A 13,176-nucleotide genomic window follows, 5' to 3' on the forward strand; every position below is an offset into this window, starting at 1 on the left:
ATATGATACTAAAATGTTGAAATTAAATGTTAAAAAGAGGTGGGAGTGTGTTTGTGAGTGAGACAGAGATTGTTACTCACTAGTGAAGTGCAGTTCAAAGCCTTTGCTGGTATTATCCGCATTGCTAACGAACTCCAGCCACATGGAGCTGGAGGTGGAGTTCAGGGTTGTGTCTAGCAGTTCGTTGCCAGTGAATACCCCCAACAGACGAGCCTTATTACTGCTGCCATCAAAGACCTGAAAGGGGAGAGAGAGTGGGAGGAAGCATCTGAATTAAGACGATCAGGTGTGCACACACAGATATGCTAATAAGGCTGAATAAAACAACGTCGAGGGTAACTCCCCCCACCATCCCCTCACTTTGAGTACGTCATCTTCCTCCAGTCTGAAGTCTCGTGCTCGTAGCTGGATGCCTTTGCCAGGCTGCGTCTGGATGGAGTAGATGCACTCGTGGTTGTTGCCGTAGTAACCGGGGTAGTTGGGTGAGAGAAGCACCCCTTGCATGCCAGTCACGGATGAGCCGCATTCAGCTAGAGAAAAAGAGAGGGAGCGGATAGACAGACAGAGAGAGAGAGAGAGAGAGAGAGAGAGAGACAGACAGAGAGAGAGAAGGAGAGAGGAAAGGAAGGAAGGTGGTAGTGTTGGAGAGAGCAGAGGACATGTCAATCGCTATATGCTTGAAACTCAAAGTGTATTTATTCATGCTGTCATGCATAGGGAGATGGGAGAGGTGATGGGGAGAGGAATATGGTCAGTAACTATAACTGAGTTGGTTGGCACATCACCATAATCACACTGCAATCTGAATATGATTTACTGTAATTTCAGCTCTATTGGAAATTTGCTTTTTCTGAATCAAATCAAGGAAAAAGTGGGAAAAAATGCTCTCTTTTTTTTATAGAAAAATATCTGCCAGAATTTAAATGACCACAAATGTACCCAGAATTCTGACTGCTTGAATGCAGTGAGGTAAGATGAGGTGATGTGATGGGAATGTCTGGGAGGTATATGAAGAAGTATCTAAAAGTTTCTAAGTTTCTAAAATAAGGCTGAATATGATTGCCAGAAGAAACGTATCATCACTGTCACCCTCTAAAGATTTATCTAGAGGCGGAAAGGGACCAACACACAACAAACTAGCGGCTTTACTCCATCAGGAAAAATGCAGTGAGAAGATGAGCGAAAGATGCAGCCATTCTAGTGAACGTTAAATGTTTGCCTGGAAATTGCCTGACCTATTTTACACATGCCTAAACACTCAAACACAAACATTTGGAAATAAGTTAGATTTTGGTGTGACTTTGTAAATTAGCATTTATTAAATTGTAATTACTCCTCCAATAGAGTGTCAAAATCTTGCAAATGACTTTCTATTTTTAGAAACAAAAAATTTCACAATAAAGAAATACAAGCAGTTCGTTTCTGTTTCCGATATGCAGTTGCCATGATAAGGATTAACACAAGTTGGTCAGTAATCATCAAGGTCTATCCTATCATTAGGCCATTAGGACACAGTTCATTTTCATATCTACTGCACACCAATAGAATCAACACACTGACCTAAATTTTTGTATTTCAACCTGTATATTTTCCCTGAAATTAGCAAGAAGCAACATCAATAATTAACATCTATTCGCTCTTTAATGTCATTCTCATTAGAGCTGATGTTCTATGTATTTTGGACAATGTTAAAAAGGCTGTTTCTGGGACTCAATCCAATGAAGAGACTAAACATGGGTGGATGGAGAGGTGATAATGAGGAGAAGAGAGAGGGAAATGCCTTGTCTCCCAACATGACTGACAGTTTTGTACATTTCTTAACGGGTGGGAGTATGTGACAGGGTTTGTGTGAAGATATGGCTGAGTGAGGGGAGGATCGGGGGGGGGGTGAGAAAAGCCAAAATAAAGCATGTGACCACCTACCAACACACCTTGGCAGAGGGGAGCTCCACACCCGCCTCCTGCCCCCTAAGCACACCACCCTCGCCGGACCCTCGAGTCGGTAACCTGGGAAACAAGAGAAGATGAGGGCGTCGCCCACCCCGTACTGCAGGCCCTTTCTGGTACTGTATGGTGGGATTCCAGGATCTTCACATGGCTCCAAATCATACTCTGGAAAACAAGAGAAAGAATATTTGAATACACTGGGATGTTCAGAGATGCATTCATACGCAAAACACCAGGTTCAATGTGATTGGCGTTTTTTTTTTTTTTGTTTTTTTTTCCCCCGGATGATACCATCACAGTCAATGCCATTTCCTATGATGTTTAAATGTGTGTAAGTGTACATTTAACTCATTAAGTCTTCTGTCATGCTTTGAAAGGTTGAGAATTTTTTTTCCACTGATAAAAAGGAGTGTAAACTATGATTTAATGAGCTAATTTCCCTCAAAATCTCAGATCACATCTTAACCGCAAAACATCAAATGTCATTTGCACTTTCGGCTGTACCTCTTTTTTTTCTCAGTGTTATGAGTTACTAAATCCATTCTCACCAGAGAACGTGATGTTGAATCCCTCGTAGGAAACTGAGAAGTCAGACAGAAAGCGGATCTGAGCCGTGTAGTTTCCAAACAGGCCTGCACTGAGAGGCGTTGGCAACGTGGAGCCTGTCAGTCTCCACAGGGGCTGAGAGAAGCTGCCATTCTCTGTCACCAGCAAATGGTCATGAGGACTCTCAAGGTGGAAGGTGTGGAAGGTGAACTGGACACCTGAAAAGGAGAGGAAGTTCTTAATATATATATATATATAGATTTTTACAGTATATACATTGGGAATCTTGGTGGTTGTTTTTCCATTAATACATACAGTATGTATCATTTAGGCTGATTTCAGGCTGGAGTCTTTGGATTTATTTGAAACACAATATTATCTGTCTCATAATATACACAGCATCAATTCCCTGTCTTCCTCTTCTACTACTTATTAACAACATTACACCCATGCAGAGAGAGCATCTGCAAATAAGGCTGTGTCAGTTTGATGTGAGCGCTCCACCAAAGGTGACACGACTGGAGAGTCGTCCCATGGTACTCTAGTCCTAGGCCAGCCTCTCAGTGCTCCAGTCTTAAGGACACTGCTTGTTTGGCAAAAATAAAAAGGCCACTCAGTAGGGGGAAATGACATTGTTAGGTAAATTGAATTTGACTGCTGCATGTGTTCTGCTCCGCTAACCTTTGCCATGGGAGGTCTCGATTATCCACGTGCAGTTCAGGTTGTGCGGGTAAAAGTCCGGGAAGCCCGGTGACAGGATGGTGCCCACGTTGCCCTGGATATAACCTCCGCACAACGCTGGTGATACAGGGTGAACGGAAACAGCAGAGATGGACGAAGAAGAGAAATGAGAGGAGAACGGACAGGTGAAATTGAAGTGGGCAAAACAAAGTGAACGGAGACAGAAATAAAATGTCCCGAAAAAATAGCAAAACTCGTCTGCGCATTTACAATGCGGTAAAATGCATTTTACAAGAGGTGCCCTTCAGGACAACATAAAAAGGACAGAGTGGTATCATCAATATCATTACAGAGCCGGGCCGAAATCAATATTGTCCTTAAATATAAAAGCATTTACAGATGAGGAAAAAGGCAAACATCAAAGGGTAAGCTCACTGCCGTACATATAAAACATTTAAGATGAAATGACGCAGAAACTTTTAACGTCTGAAACAAGAGTCGTTGAAAGAAACATTATCATCTTATATGGATTTTATAATAACTCAGAAATATATATAGTAATTTAAATGTGATACAATATCGAGCAAAGTGCGTGAAACGATTGCTCATGGTTCATCTGGAACAACATACAATGAATTTAGCTTTAATCCCATTTACTAATAGGAGGAAATCTGACAGGCCGGTATTCATTTCTAGGTAAATCATTTTGGACGTACCATCACAGCTAGGCAGAGGGCGGCTCCACTGAAAATTGGGTTCACATTCTAAAGGCTCTGTGTCACTAAGTGTGTATCCTGCGTCACAGCTAAATGTCACTAAAGCGCCCACATAGAAGTCGTTGCCGTGTCGCTGCCCGTTGACGGGTATGCCGGGGTCCACGCAGTGATCTGACTGTAACTGCAGGGCTAGAGAGGAAAAAAAAGAAGTAAAGAAAAAGAGTAAACAACACACAAGCAAAGACATGGAGACACATATACTTATAATTCACCTGCTTGGAGTATAATTAGGCTTAAATCCCTATATTTCGGTAGGTCAATTGGAGGGCAAGGACTGTTAAAAGGCGGTTTGGTTTTTCAAAGCAATCCTGATAAATAATTTACATGAACATCCCTCTTCAACAGGAACAAACCAATGAGAAGTTCCAGTACTCTTTCCTGCTCCACCTTGCATAGTTTCTGCCTAAGAAAGGCTCATAGTAAATTATTCAAGCTTTGCAGAGATTTACCAACAGAGAAAGTGCAAAAGGTTACCAGTGTGAGCCACACAGGTAGAAGCAAGGATAGAAATGTCTCAAGCATTGAATTTACAGCTTGAGTGAAAACCGGTGGGAAAGTCTATGAATGTGTGTGCCTGTGTGTGTTTGTGTGTGTGTTCATGCGTGTGACCGTGTATATAGAATTTTGAGCAAGGCGATGTGTGTCAAGGCAGGGGTATCTGACAAGAATAATTTCACCCCATTTACTTTCTAATTATAGGTGTTCTAATAAGAATGGTTTCATGCTGAAATTGAGAGCCTGTGGAGATAATATTTACAGCCAAGTCTCAATAGCTTTCACAAGTGTGGTGAACAAGGCTCGTGCTTTTTGTCTCAGATTCATTTCCGTTAGATTCTGCGAAGCATGGGCGAATGAGTCCTCCCTTCACAGTGTATACTGTCACAATCCACACTGTACTTTTGGGTGTAGGTTTGGCATTGTTTTTACAAGTTCATAAACTCTAAGTTCTTACTTTCGTAACGTATGCGGAAGCCAATATCAGAGTGGCTCTTGTCAGTGGAGAAAAGGAGATACAGGAAGTTGGAGGTGCTGATGAGGAACTGGGGGACCTGGGTACCCTGGTAACTTCCAATCAGAGGTGATGAGGGGAAACGTCCATCACGGACCTCGAGGATGTCATAGTTGACCTCAGTGCGGAACCTGAAAATGGGAAAATTAATTGAACAAGGTGTTTTGGAAATTGGCTGGCAAGATCCAAGCTTAAATTACTTACACTATAATAAATAATTACAATATCTATCTTCATAAAAACATCAACCTGAAGAAATTACATAGCGACTGTAACATTAACCCCCCCACATAAAAACAGTATTTGGTATATGTTGGGTCAATTTCATGGGCAATTCTTATCAGCTTCAGAGTTGAGTTATGTCTCCGATATGGTGAATGTGGGGGCAGGACAACCAAAAAGCAGGTAACTTTGCAGGAGCAACAGAACCTAAGGTTGTTTTTTTATTGTGTGTCTGTTGTTTTTTGCTAGTTTGTTAGGGAATATGAACCACTGAAGCAGAATATCAAGTGATTTGATAAGGGCCTCAAGGTGTACTGTGCACTGTCAAAATTTAAGTGGAACACATTCCAAAATATATTTTTGTTTAACAAAATTACCAACAGGGGGTGAATTGGGGTCTTTAGCTCATTGTTGCCCTGAGGCCCCCCAAGTAGTTTGATCTGGCCACAGGCAAATGGGCAGCACTAAGTGATATTTTGAATTCATAAGGAAAATCTTCTGATTAACCAATTATAAGACCAACTGGAGACCAGTGTAGAGATCATAAAAATAAATGTATATGTCTTGTACATTTAGCCTCAGTTTAAACTCTTACTATTGCATTCCATGCAAACAGAATGAAAGTGATTGATGTTTGATAAAAATGTAAAATATTAATTAGATTATTTCCAATTTACACATGCTGAAATTGAGAAAATCTTAACATCTGTCACGCTTTGCTGAGTGTCTGTGTAGCACGTATGTGTGTAAGTGTGTGTGTGTGTGTGTGTGTGTGCGAGCTCATTGTGTCTTTCTGTCTATGTTGCTGCAGCCACTTCATCTTCAAAGCCATGAATAAATTGCTTTGTTTCAGAACCATGTCATCTAAATGAAGCGGTTTGTGATATTTTATTGATGTTACATAAAAATTAAAGAGCAACAAACATTTATGTTATATTCATTTTGCATAGTGTGCTATCGTGGCAGGAACAAGGATGAGATGGGCTTGCAAGGACGAGCCTTGATGAAACACTAATGTAGTGTTTCAACCCACTGTCTCTCTCTCTCTCTCTCTCTCTCTCTCAAACATCAGGATAAATTACCTCCTCTCCCATCTCTCCGGTTCCCCTCGATAGACCATCTCCACATACATACGAAGTGCATACACATGCACATTTACATACTTGCATGTCTCGGTGGGGTTTGTGTGCGTGCGTACGTACGTTTGTGTGTGTAGGTGTGTGCATAAACTGGAAGGATATCTGCATAACCTTTAGGGAGGGGGGTATCAAATGAAGGGATCAAATACTTATGAGTACTAAATAAAACATAATGTTATCTGAGTTGGGGGTGTATGTTTATGTGCATTACATTTACCACATTACCCCTAGAAAGGGAAAACTGGGGAACAGATTAAATAAGATGATAAAAAGCAGGGAGATAAATGTGCGCACATGTTGAAGTTGTGAGAAAGTAAAAGGAGGAAAAATATGAGCTTGTTCTAAGAGAAATAAAAAAAAAATATACAGTGACGCAGCAGCAGTTGCCATCTGAGTGACTCACTTGTCGAAGATGATCTTGATGGGGTAGCCTGGAGGAGCCTCAATGATCCATTCACAGTTAAGGGCCTCTTTATAGAGTTCTGGCCAGCCGGGGGAGAGGATGATCCCACTGGGAGCCTTCAGATCGCCTCCACATGGGGCTAACAGAGAAAAAGAAGAGAGAAAGACCAGATAGAGATTGAATTATACATTTCTTTCCCAGGTGATGTATGACAGTGTCCATAGATGATCCCACACATCAGCCGGGGCTCATCTCATTTCTTTCACTGCCGGGGTATATTTAATGTAAATTGGTGACAGCTCACTTCAAGGTTAACCATTTCTACAAGGAACATGCTTGTTATTGTATATATGTGGTGTGTGTGTGTGTACATACATGACATATCCATGTGTATGCATACGTCTCCTCCCCTATGTTGTTGTCTTTTAAATCTGTCATCAAATCCCTCCTACGACGGCGCTGCTGTCATCCCCATCAAACGGAGAAAACTGAACATCTTTGATCACTAGCACAAAAGACACTTGAGCGTATCGACCCCTTCTTCCATACCTTCATCTCTGTTACTGCTCCCTTTGCTGTGCATCTCTTTAACTGCCTATCCTTAACCAGAACACACAGGCACAGTGGAGGGCTTAGTTACAGTGCCAGATCTTTGCTCCCTTTGAAGTGGAATGATTTAATCAGCCAACTCAGCATACTGAAGGACATCTATAAAACGCACTACGCTACAAACGCAGGGGTATGATAGATAGTCTCAGAGGAATATAAAGCTCCCGTGGCTCACAGGGGGAAATGACATGTTTTAATAATGGTCTCTCCTTTGCGTATCATGAATGGTGAACTTGATTAGGCCCCTTAAGAGTCCTAGCCGTTTCTGCACTTAATGTGCTGCGATGCTGGTGTCCAAGAACCTTAGCTAGTTAACTTCTAACTTTATCTTAGCTTCACCAGCTTTATTGGCTTTTTCTGGTTTTCTGACCTTACATTCAGATTGCTGAATGTAAGGTAAGAATGTCTGCTGCGTCAGGCCTTTGAAAGAACAAAACGTCTGTATTATCACCAGCCTCGATTCCGATCTAAGTGATCCTTCACATAAAATGTTAAGATATTATCAATTAATTATATCTGCATTGTTATGTCTCCCTCTCATAAAAAATAGAAATAAACTGCATTAATCCAATCCAATTCAGGGTGTTCAGGAGAAATCTCTTTACTATTCTGATATGCAGTGATGTCGCATTACTGGCTCGAATGGACATTAAACAAACACACTCCCGTTTCATCGGTTTATAACAGTTGTATATAAGCTATAACACATTGGGCACCCAGCTAATGAAGTGCAAGACCCTGGAACAAATGCTTCCAGCAGAAAAGATCTTCCTTCTAATGACTTAAATCCACTGAATATTTACCCCGGTGGTATGTGGATTTTTTGCAGCTAACTGTGTGTATGTGTGTGTGTGTATGATGATGGTTATCAAACAAGGTAACCCTTCCTTTACTCACCTTCGCAGCGGGGAACAGCATTGTCCCACACCACGTTGCCGTCCTTAAGAATACAGGATATAGTTTGCGAGCCATGGGTCTTAACAAAGCCCTCCTCACACAGGAATGAGATGGAACTGCCCAGCTGAAGGCTCTCGCCAAAGCGCTTCCCATTAACTGGCACTCCAGGGTCTGGGCACTCGTTGTGGCGAAATGCTATTGGAAATGTGGAGAGGAGTGTTTAAGTGCGGAGGAGAAGATGTAAAGGAAAATAAAAATCACAAGTGTCAAGAGCTGATTAGTCATTTCCTTCACATCGCATTACATCAAATATAACGAAAATAGTTTTCAGTTCCTTAAAAAATACATTGATGAAATGTTTTTTTTAAAGAAATAAAGTAACAAAGTGTTTCTTTGTTGAAACACCCTGAAAAGAAGAGATCACCTGTAATTCTGCCGGTATTTATCTTTGTCACATATTACATTTTCTGTGCAAAGATGCTAACTTCCCACAGAGATTCTAAAATAATTACCCAAGTTTCTAGATAAAACTTTTTTTTTTTCTATTGTCAGCATTTAGCAATGCCAGCATTTAACAAGAGGAAATTTGTTTCACCTAGTGAGTCACATTGATTCAGCCTGCTGCAGTAACTCTAGAGAGTGGGAAACCACACCGTTCGCGGATCACCAGCAGCAGATGACACTGCTGAATGATGCGTGGAACAAACAAACCAAGGCATTGTTTTCATACATCCAGACATCTTTATCCATCAAGTCTCTCAACAAAACTTTAAGTAGTAGCCAGTTAGAAAGGCCACGAAGAAACACAGTCACACAAGCAGAGGCATAACCCTGGAAGAAGGCACGTAAACAAATACATCTCCTACGCCACAATCTCTCTCACTTACTCTCTCACTCTTATAAACACACGCAGGTAGGTGACGCATGTAGGTGTTGATGAATCCCTCTTCTGTATCCACTGGACCCAAACAGAGTGCGATCCACACCTCATCCATCACGATCATCTTATTTATTAACGTGCCAAAAATCCCCTCAATACAGTTTGGCATGTCCTTAATTAACATGAATGATGGAAGTTGTCTGCTTATCCCCACAACCCCCTAAAACAGTCCTGTAGTTAGATGACACTGTTCTCAGGAACTAACCGTCATCCTCAATTAACTGCTCCTGACATTCATTCACCATGCTGCATTTGTTATATATTTATTCATCCAACTTTCTAATTAATGCATTAGGCGCCATGTGTTGTCCGCATTGTAGTTTCACAGAGGCACCTGGGCTGGGCTCATGACATGTCTGCAAATGAGCAAGAGCAAGGGCACAAACACATTCAGGGTAGGCTGAAGTATGGTGTGTTAGCTACAGTGGAGCTTTAAAGATTTTAAGAAACTAGTAGAATGCAGGAGCAATCCTGAGTACATTGTAATTTTAAATAGTTGACGGTACACTGGATCAAAGCAACGCATTAACAAAAAAAAAGAGAGTCTGCAGCCATTCTAGCCTCCCTGTGAGGCTGTGCACAGAAGTGCTTTGAGTGCTCCATTCACATGTTTTGAGTGCCTGAAATATAAATAGGTTTTTTCAATTAAACACTCTCCAACCAAAATTAGCACAGAAAATAACATTTAATGTGGTTTAAGAAGGAATATCAATAAATCAGTCTGCACTGATGTGCTATTGTGTCTAGCTTTGTAATGTATTATGTGTCCTGTGTGGTTTTTGCTTTGTACTGTTTGTTATTGTGCTGTTGTGTGTTTTAATTGTGAACTGCCTAAGGGACTGCAGATGAAAATTAGCTATAGGCTAACTCTGGTACAGTACATCAAATGGTAACATTTATGTTTAACACTGAACATGGTCCCAATAAATACATAAATAAATTGATCTAAAAATGAATGTGGGTGATTTTTACAGTATCTTTATACTGTATCTACTTTCTTCAGTTCATCAAATCTGTATAGCATCCGAAGGCAGCAGGACAGATACCGTGTTGATAAATTGGCAGCCTCTGAGAAGTGCCTTGCCAGAGCGCAGTGCCATTACGCACAGCCGTTCACTGTGTTTACCTTCATTAAATCGCCTGTAAACGACATCGGGCTGCTACAAAATAACCACACACACCTCTACACACATAACGGGTCGGTTATAACTCAATATTTTGCCTTTTTATGTGGGAGACATCGGGTTAGCAGGGCTAATAAGCCTCTTTTCCAACTTTCTTTCTGGCAAAAGCAGCATCTCATTTTATTCTTGAAACACATTATGGTGCAAACACTGTTGTGTAACATTAATTACTAAACTATGGGACCATTTAGGAGGTGAAACACAGAGTAATGACTGAAATAGCGTCAGTCCAATGTAATCATATTAACAGCTTCACCAAATTAATTTCTTTATCTTTTATTTCTATTGTTACTTAGTAACTAAGTGGTGAAAAAAACTACTCCATCTGTCTTTGGCTGCAGATTTGTGGTGATGTGTGTTCATGTCGTGGCACTCTGGACCCTTCAGACATTTCCTGAAGAAAAGCTTTCCATTTCTTGAGCTGTCATTATTACACTTTACTGTGATTGACAACTGTTTCAGAGCTGTAAGAGCAGCGATGTGACTGGCTGAGAGAGTATTTAATAGTCACCACACCTGCTGATCTATATTCACCTTCACCCAGTCATTTTTGCACTTTATGCTCCTGCATGTGATTTAACCAAAATTCCAGGTGCACATGGAGATGCCTTCACTGTCCATGTGACGAAGACCTACCACCCCCCCCCGCTCTTCTGCATGTAACCTCTACAGTGTGCTGGACTCTGGCGGTGGTGTCAGAGAGGAAGACGCTGTCCATGTTATGTGTCATCTTGGACAATGTCTCCCACCCACTCCAAAACAAGCTGGTGAAGCACAGGAGTGCCTTCAGTGCAAGACTCATTCCACCTAGGTGCACCACAGAGCGCCAGTGGAAGTCATTCCTGCCTGTAGCCATCAAACTTTTCAAATCCTTCCACAGTGTCAGACACTCTGAGTCAATAGACTGGCCCCCTTACTTCACTCCTGTCAGCAGCTTCATCACTCCTTCATTTATTTATAATTTATATTTTCAACTGCGTAATACTGACTTAACAGTACAATAATTTGTGCAATAATTCAACTGTGCGATACTCTGGTGTAAATTTATACTACATTGATACTGCATTTATACTGTATATTTCAACTAATATTTCTTATTTATTCTTGTTTTTTAATATATTTATAGATCCCATTTTCAGCATGTGATGGAGGCACTAAACAAAAGGGGTATCACCAAAGTTATTGCAATTCATCCTGAGGGAAACATGGATGTATCAATCATATTCCATGTAATCCATCTCATATGTTGAGACATTTTGCTCTAAACCACAAATGTGAACCTCAGAGTGGCACTAAGGAAAAGTCAAGGGATCATCAGTCAGTAGGATATAATGTCTGGGCACCATGGATCTGTACCAAATTTTGTGCTGTATCCCGTAGATGTTGATATATTTCACAGGATAAGTGAAACCTTTGACCTGCTGGTGGCATTCAAGTAAAAGTCAGGAGATCACCAAAGTCACTGGAATGGATTCTCTGACCATCATGAATATTGGTAATAACTATCCAATATACAGTACAGAACCATCAAATAAAATCCAAAAATGTAAACTAGAAGGTGGCACTAGAGAAAAAGTAAGAGTATCACTAAAGTGAGAGGGATTCATCATCTGGGGAACATGAATGTCTGCACAAAATTCCATGGAAATCTATCCAATAGTTATTAAGATATTTCAGTTTAAATGCAAGTGGTGGACAAGCTGACCGACCAACTGACCAATATTGCTCTCCCTAGAGCAATGACGCTAGAATAGTTAAAAATGCAATTACCTAAATTAAGTACATATTTCCTCATGAAAAACTACAGTGTAAAATTTTATGTGGAAGATATGTTTACCAAAAGTCAAACACGCTCTGTGTGCACAGTTATGTTCAGGTACATTGCCATTAGCCATACAAACAGTTTCATGTTTTATTATTCATTTTATGATGAATTAAGGGATGCACTGTTTAATAAAATGTTCTTTGTTGGCAATGTAATGTTACATGTGTGAAACAAGTTATATTCTTGTCTGACAAATGTTTTACCGCTGCAACAATATTTATGGTCCCTTATCAATCCATCCACAGACTACAGATGAAAAAAAGCCTCTTGGCTAAGTCTGGTGCATTTACAGCAATGTTTATTAATGTGCACTGTCCCTGTTAAATAAATCAACAAATAAATAAATGCGGGCAGGGTACTTGTATGTGCACTGCACAATATAACTAATAACAACATAACTAACTACCTTACTACTAAACTACTAGAAATAATAATATGTTCTGAAGTAGATTAATAAAGTCTTCCTATGTAATACTGTGGTAGATTCAGGGAGAGAACTACAAACTAGACCATATGAAAGCAAGAAACCGTAAAAGTAAAAATAACATTTTATTGCTTGCATCAAAGTGAGTCACTGCAACTAATTATAGTGTCAAGTGTTATTGAGACAAACCTCCCCACAGTACCTTAACTATCTATAAAATAGCTTTGTGGCTTTATAGGGTTAGGGTTAGACTTCTGTACGAAGATATTTATTTTGGCATGTGGAAGAATGCAAAGATCAAGCTCATTACACAATAGCGCAAATGCAATGAATGCAATAATCCTGCTGCCAAACCCTCACGGTACAGTATATCCATGAAATAGGTTTACCATCATGCAGCCAGTGTGTACTGCGTCAGAGTATAAAACCCATCTGGAATTTCCTCAGAAGTCAGCAGCTACCCAGAATAGAATATAATGAGCACTGCCGCAATGTATTTGTCAGGTAGGGATGCTGCATCTTTGTTTGGGTTTTATTTAGATGTCAAGTCTCTATTTATACAGAAAAAAACAGG

General features: G+C 40.4%; 1 protein-coding gene across 4 annotated transcripts in view; it reads right to left on the bottom strand.

Annotated features, from left to right (window-relative positions):
• csmd2 (CUB and Sushi multiple domains 2) overlaps nt 1-13,176 on the bottom strand; it is a 270,669-nt gene that overhangs the window by 106,671 nt on the left and 150,822 nt on the right. For all 4 annotated transcript variants that reach the window (XM_067611354.1, XM_067611356.1, XM_067611355.1 and 1 more), the window contains 9 exons: nt 8,230-8,424; nt 6,724-6,862; nt 4,903-5,090; nt 3,891-4,079; nt 3,175-3,291; nt 2,496-2,711; nt 1,924-2,112; nt 361-530; nt 81-237 (listed from right to left, as the gene is read on the bottom strand). In XM_067611354.1, the coding sequence (XP_067467455.1) occupies nt 81-237; nt 361-530; nt 1,924-2,112; nt 2,496-2,711; nt 3,175-3,291; nt 3,891-4,079; nt 4,903-5,090; nt 6,724-6,862; nt 8,230-8,424 (1,560 nt within the window). The remainder of the gene's footprint in view (nt 1-80; nt 238-360; nt 531-1,923; nt 2,113-2,495; nt 2,712-3,174; nt 3,292-3,890; nt 4,080-4,902; nt 5,091-6,723; nt 6,863-8,229; nt 8,425-13,176) is intronic.

The sequence above is a fragment of the Thunnus thynnus genome, chromosome 15 (genome assembly GCF_963924715.1).
Source record: "Thunnus thynnus chromosome 15, fThuThy2.1, whole genome shotgun sequence".
Taxonomy (NCBI): domain Eukaryota; kingdom Metazoa; phylum Chordata; class Actinopteri; order Scombriformes; family Scombridae; genus Thunnus; species Thunnus thynnus.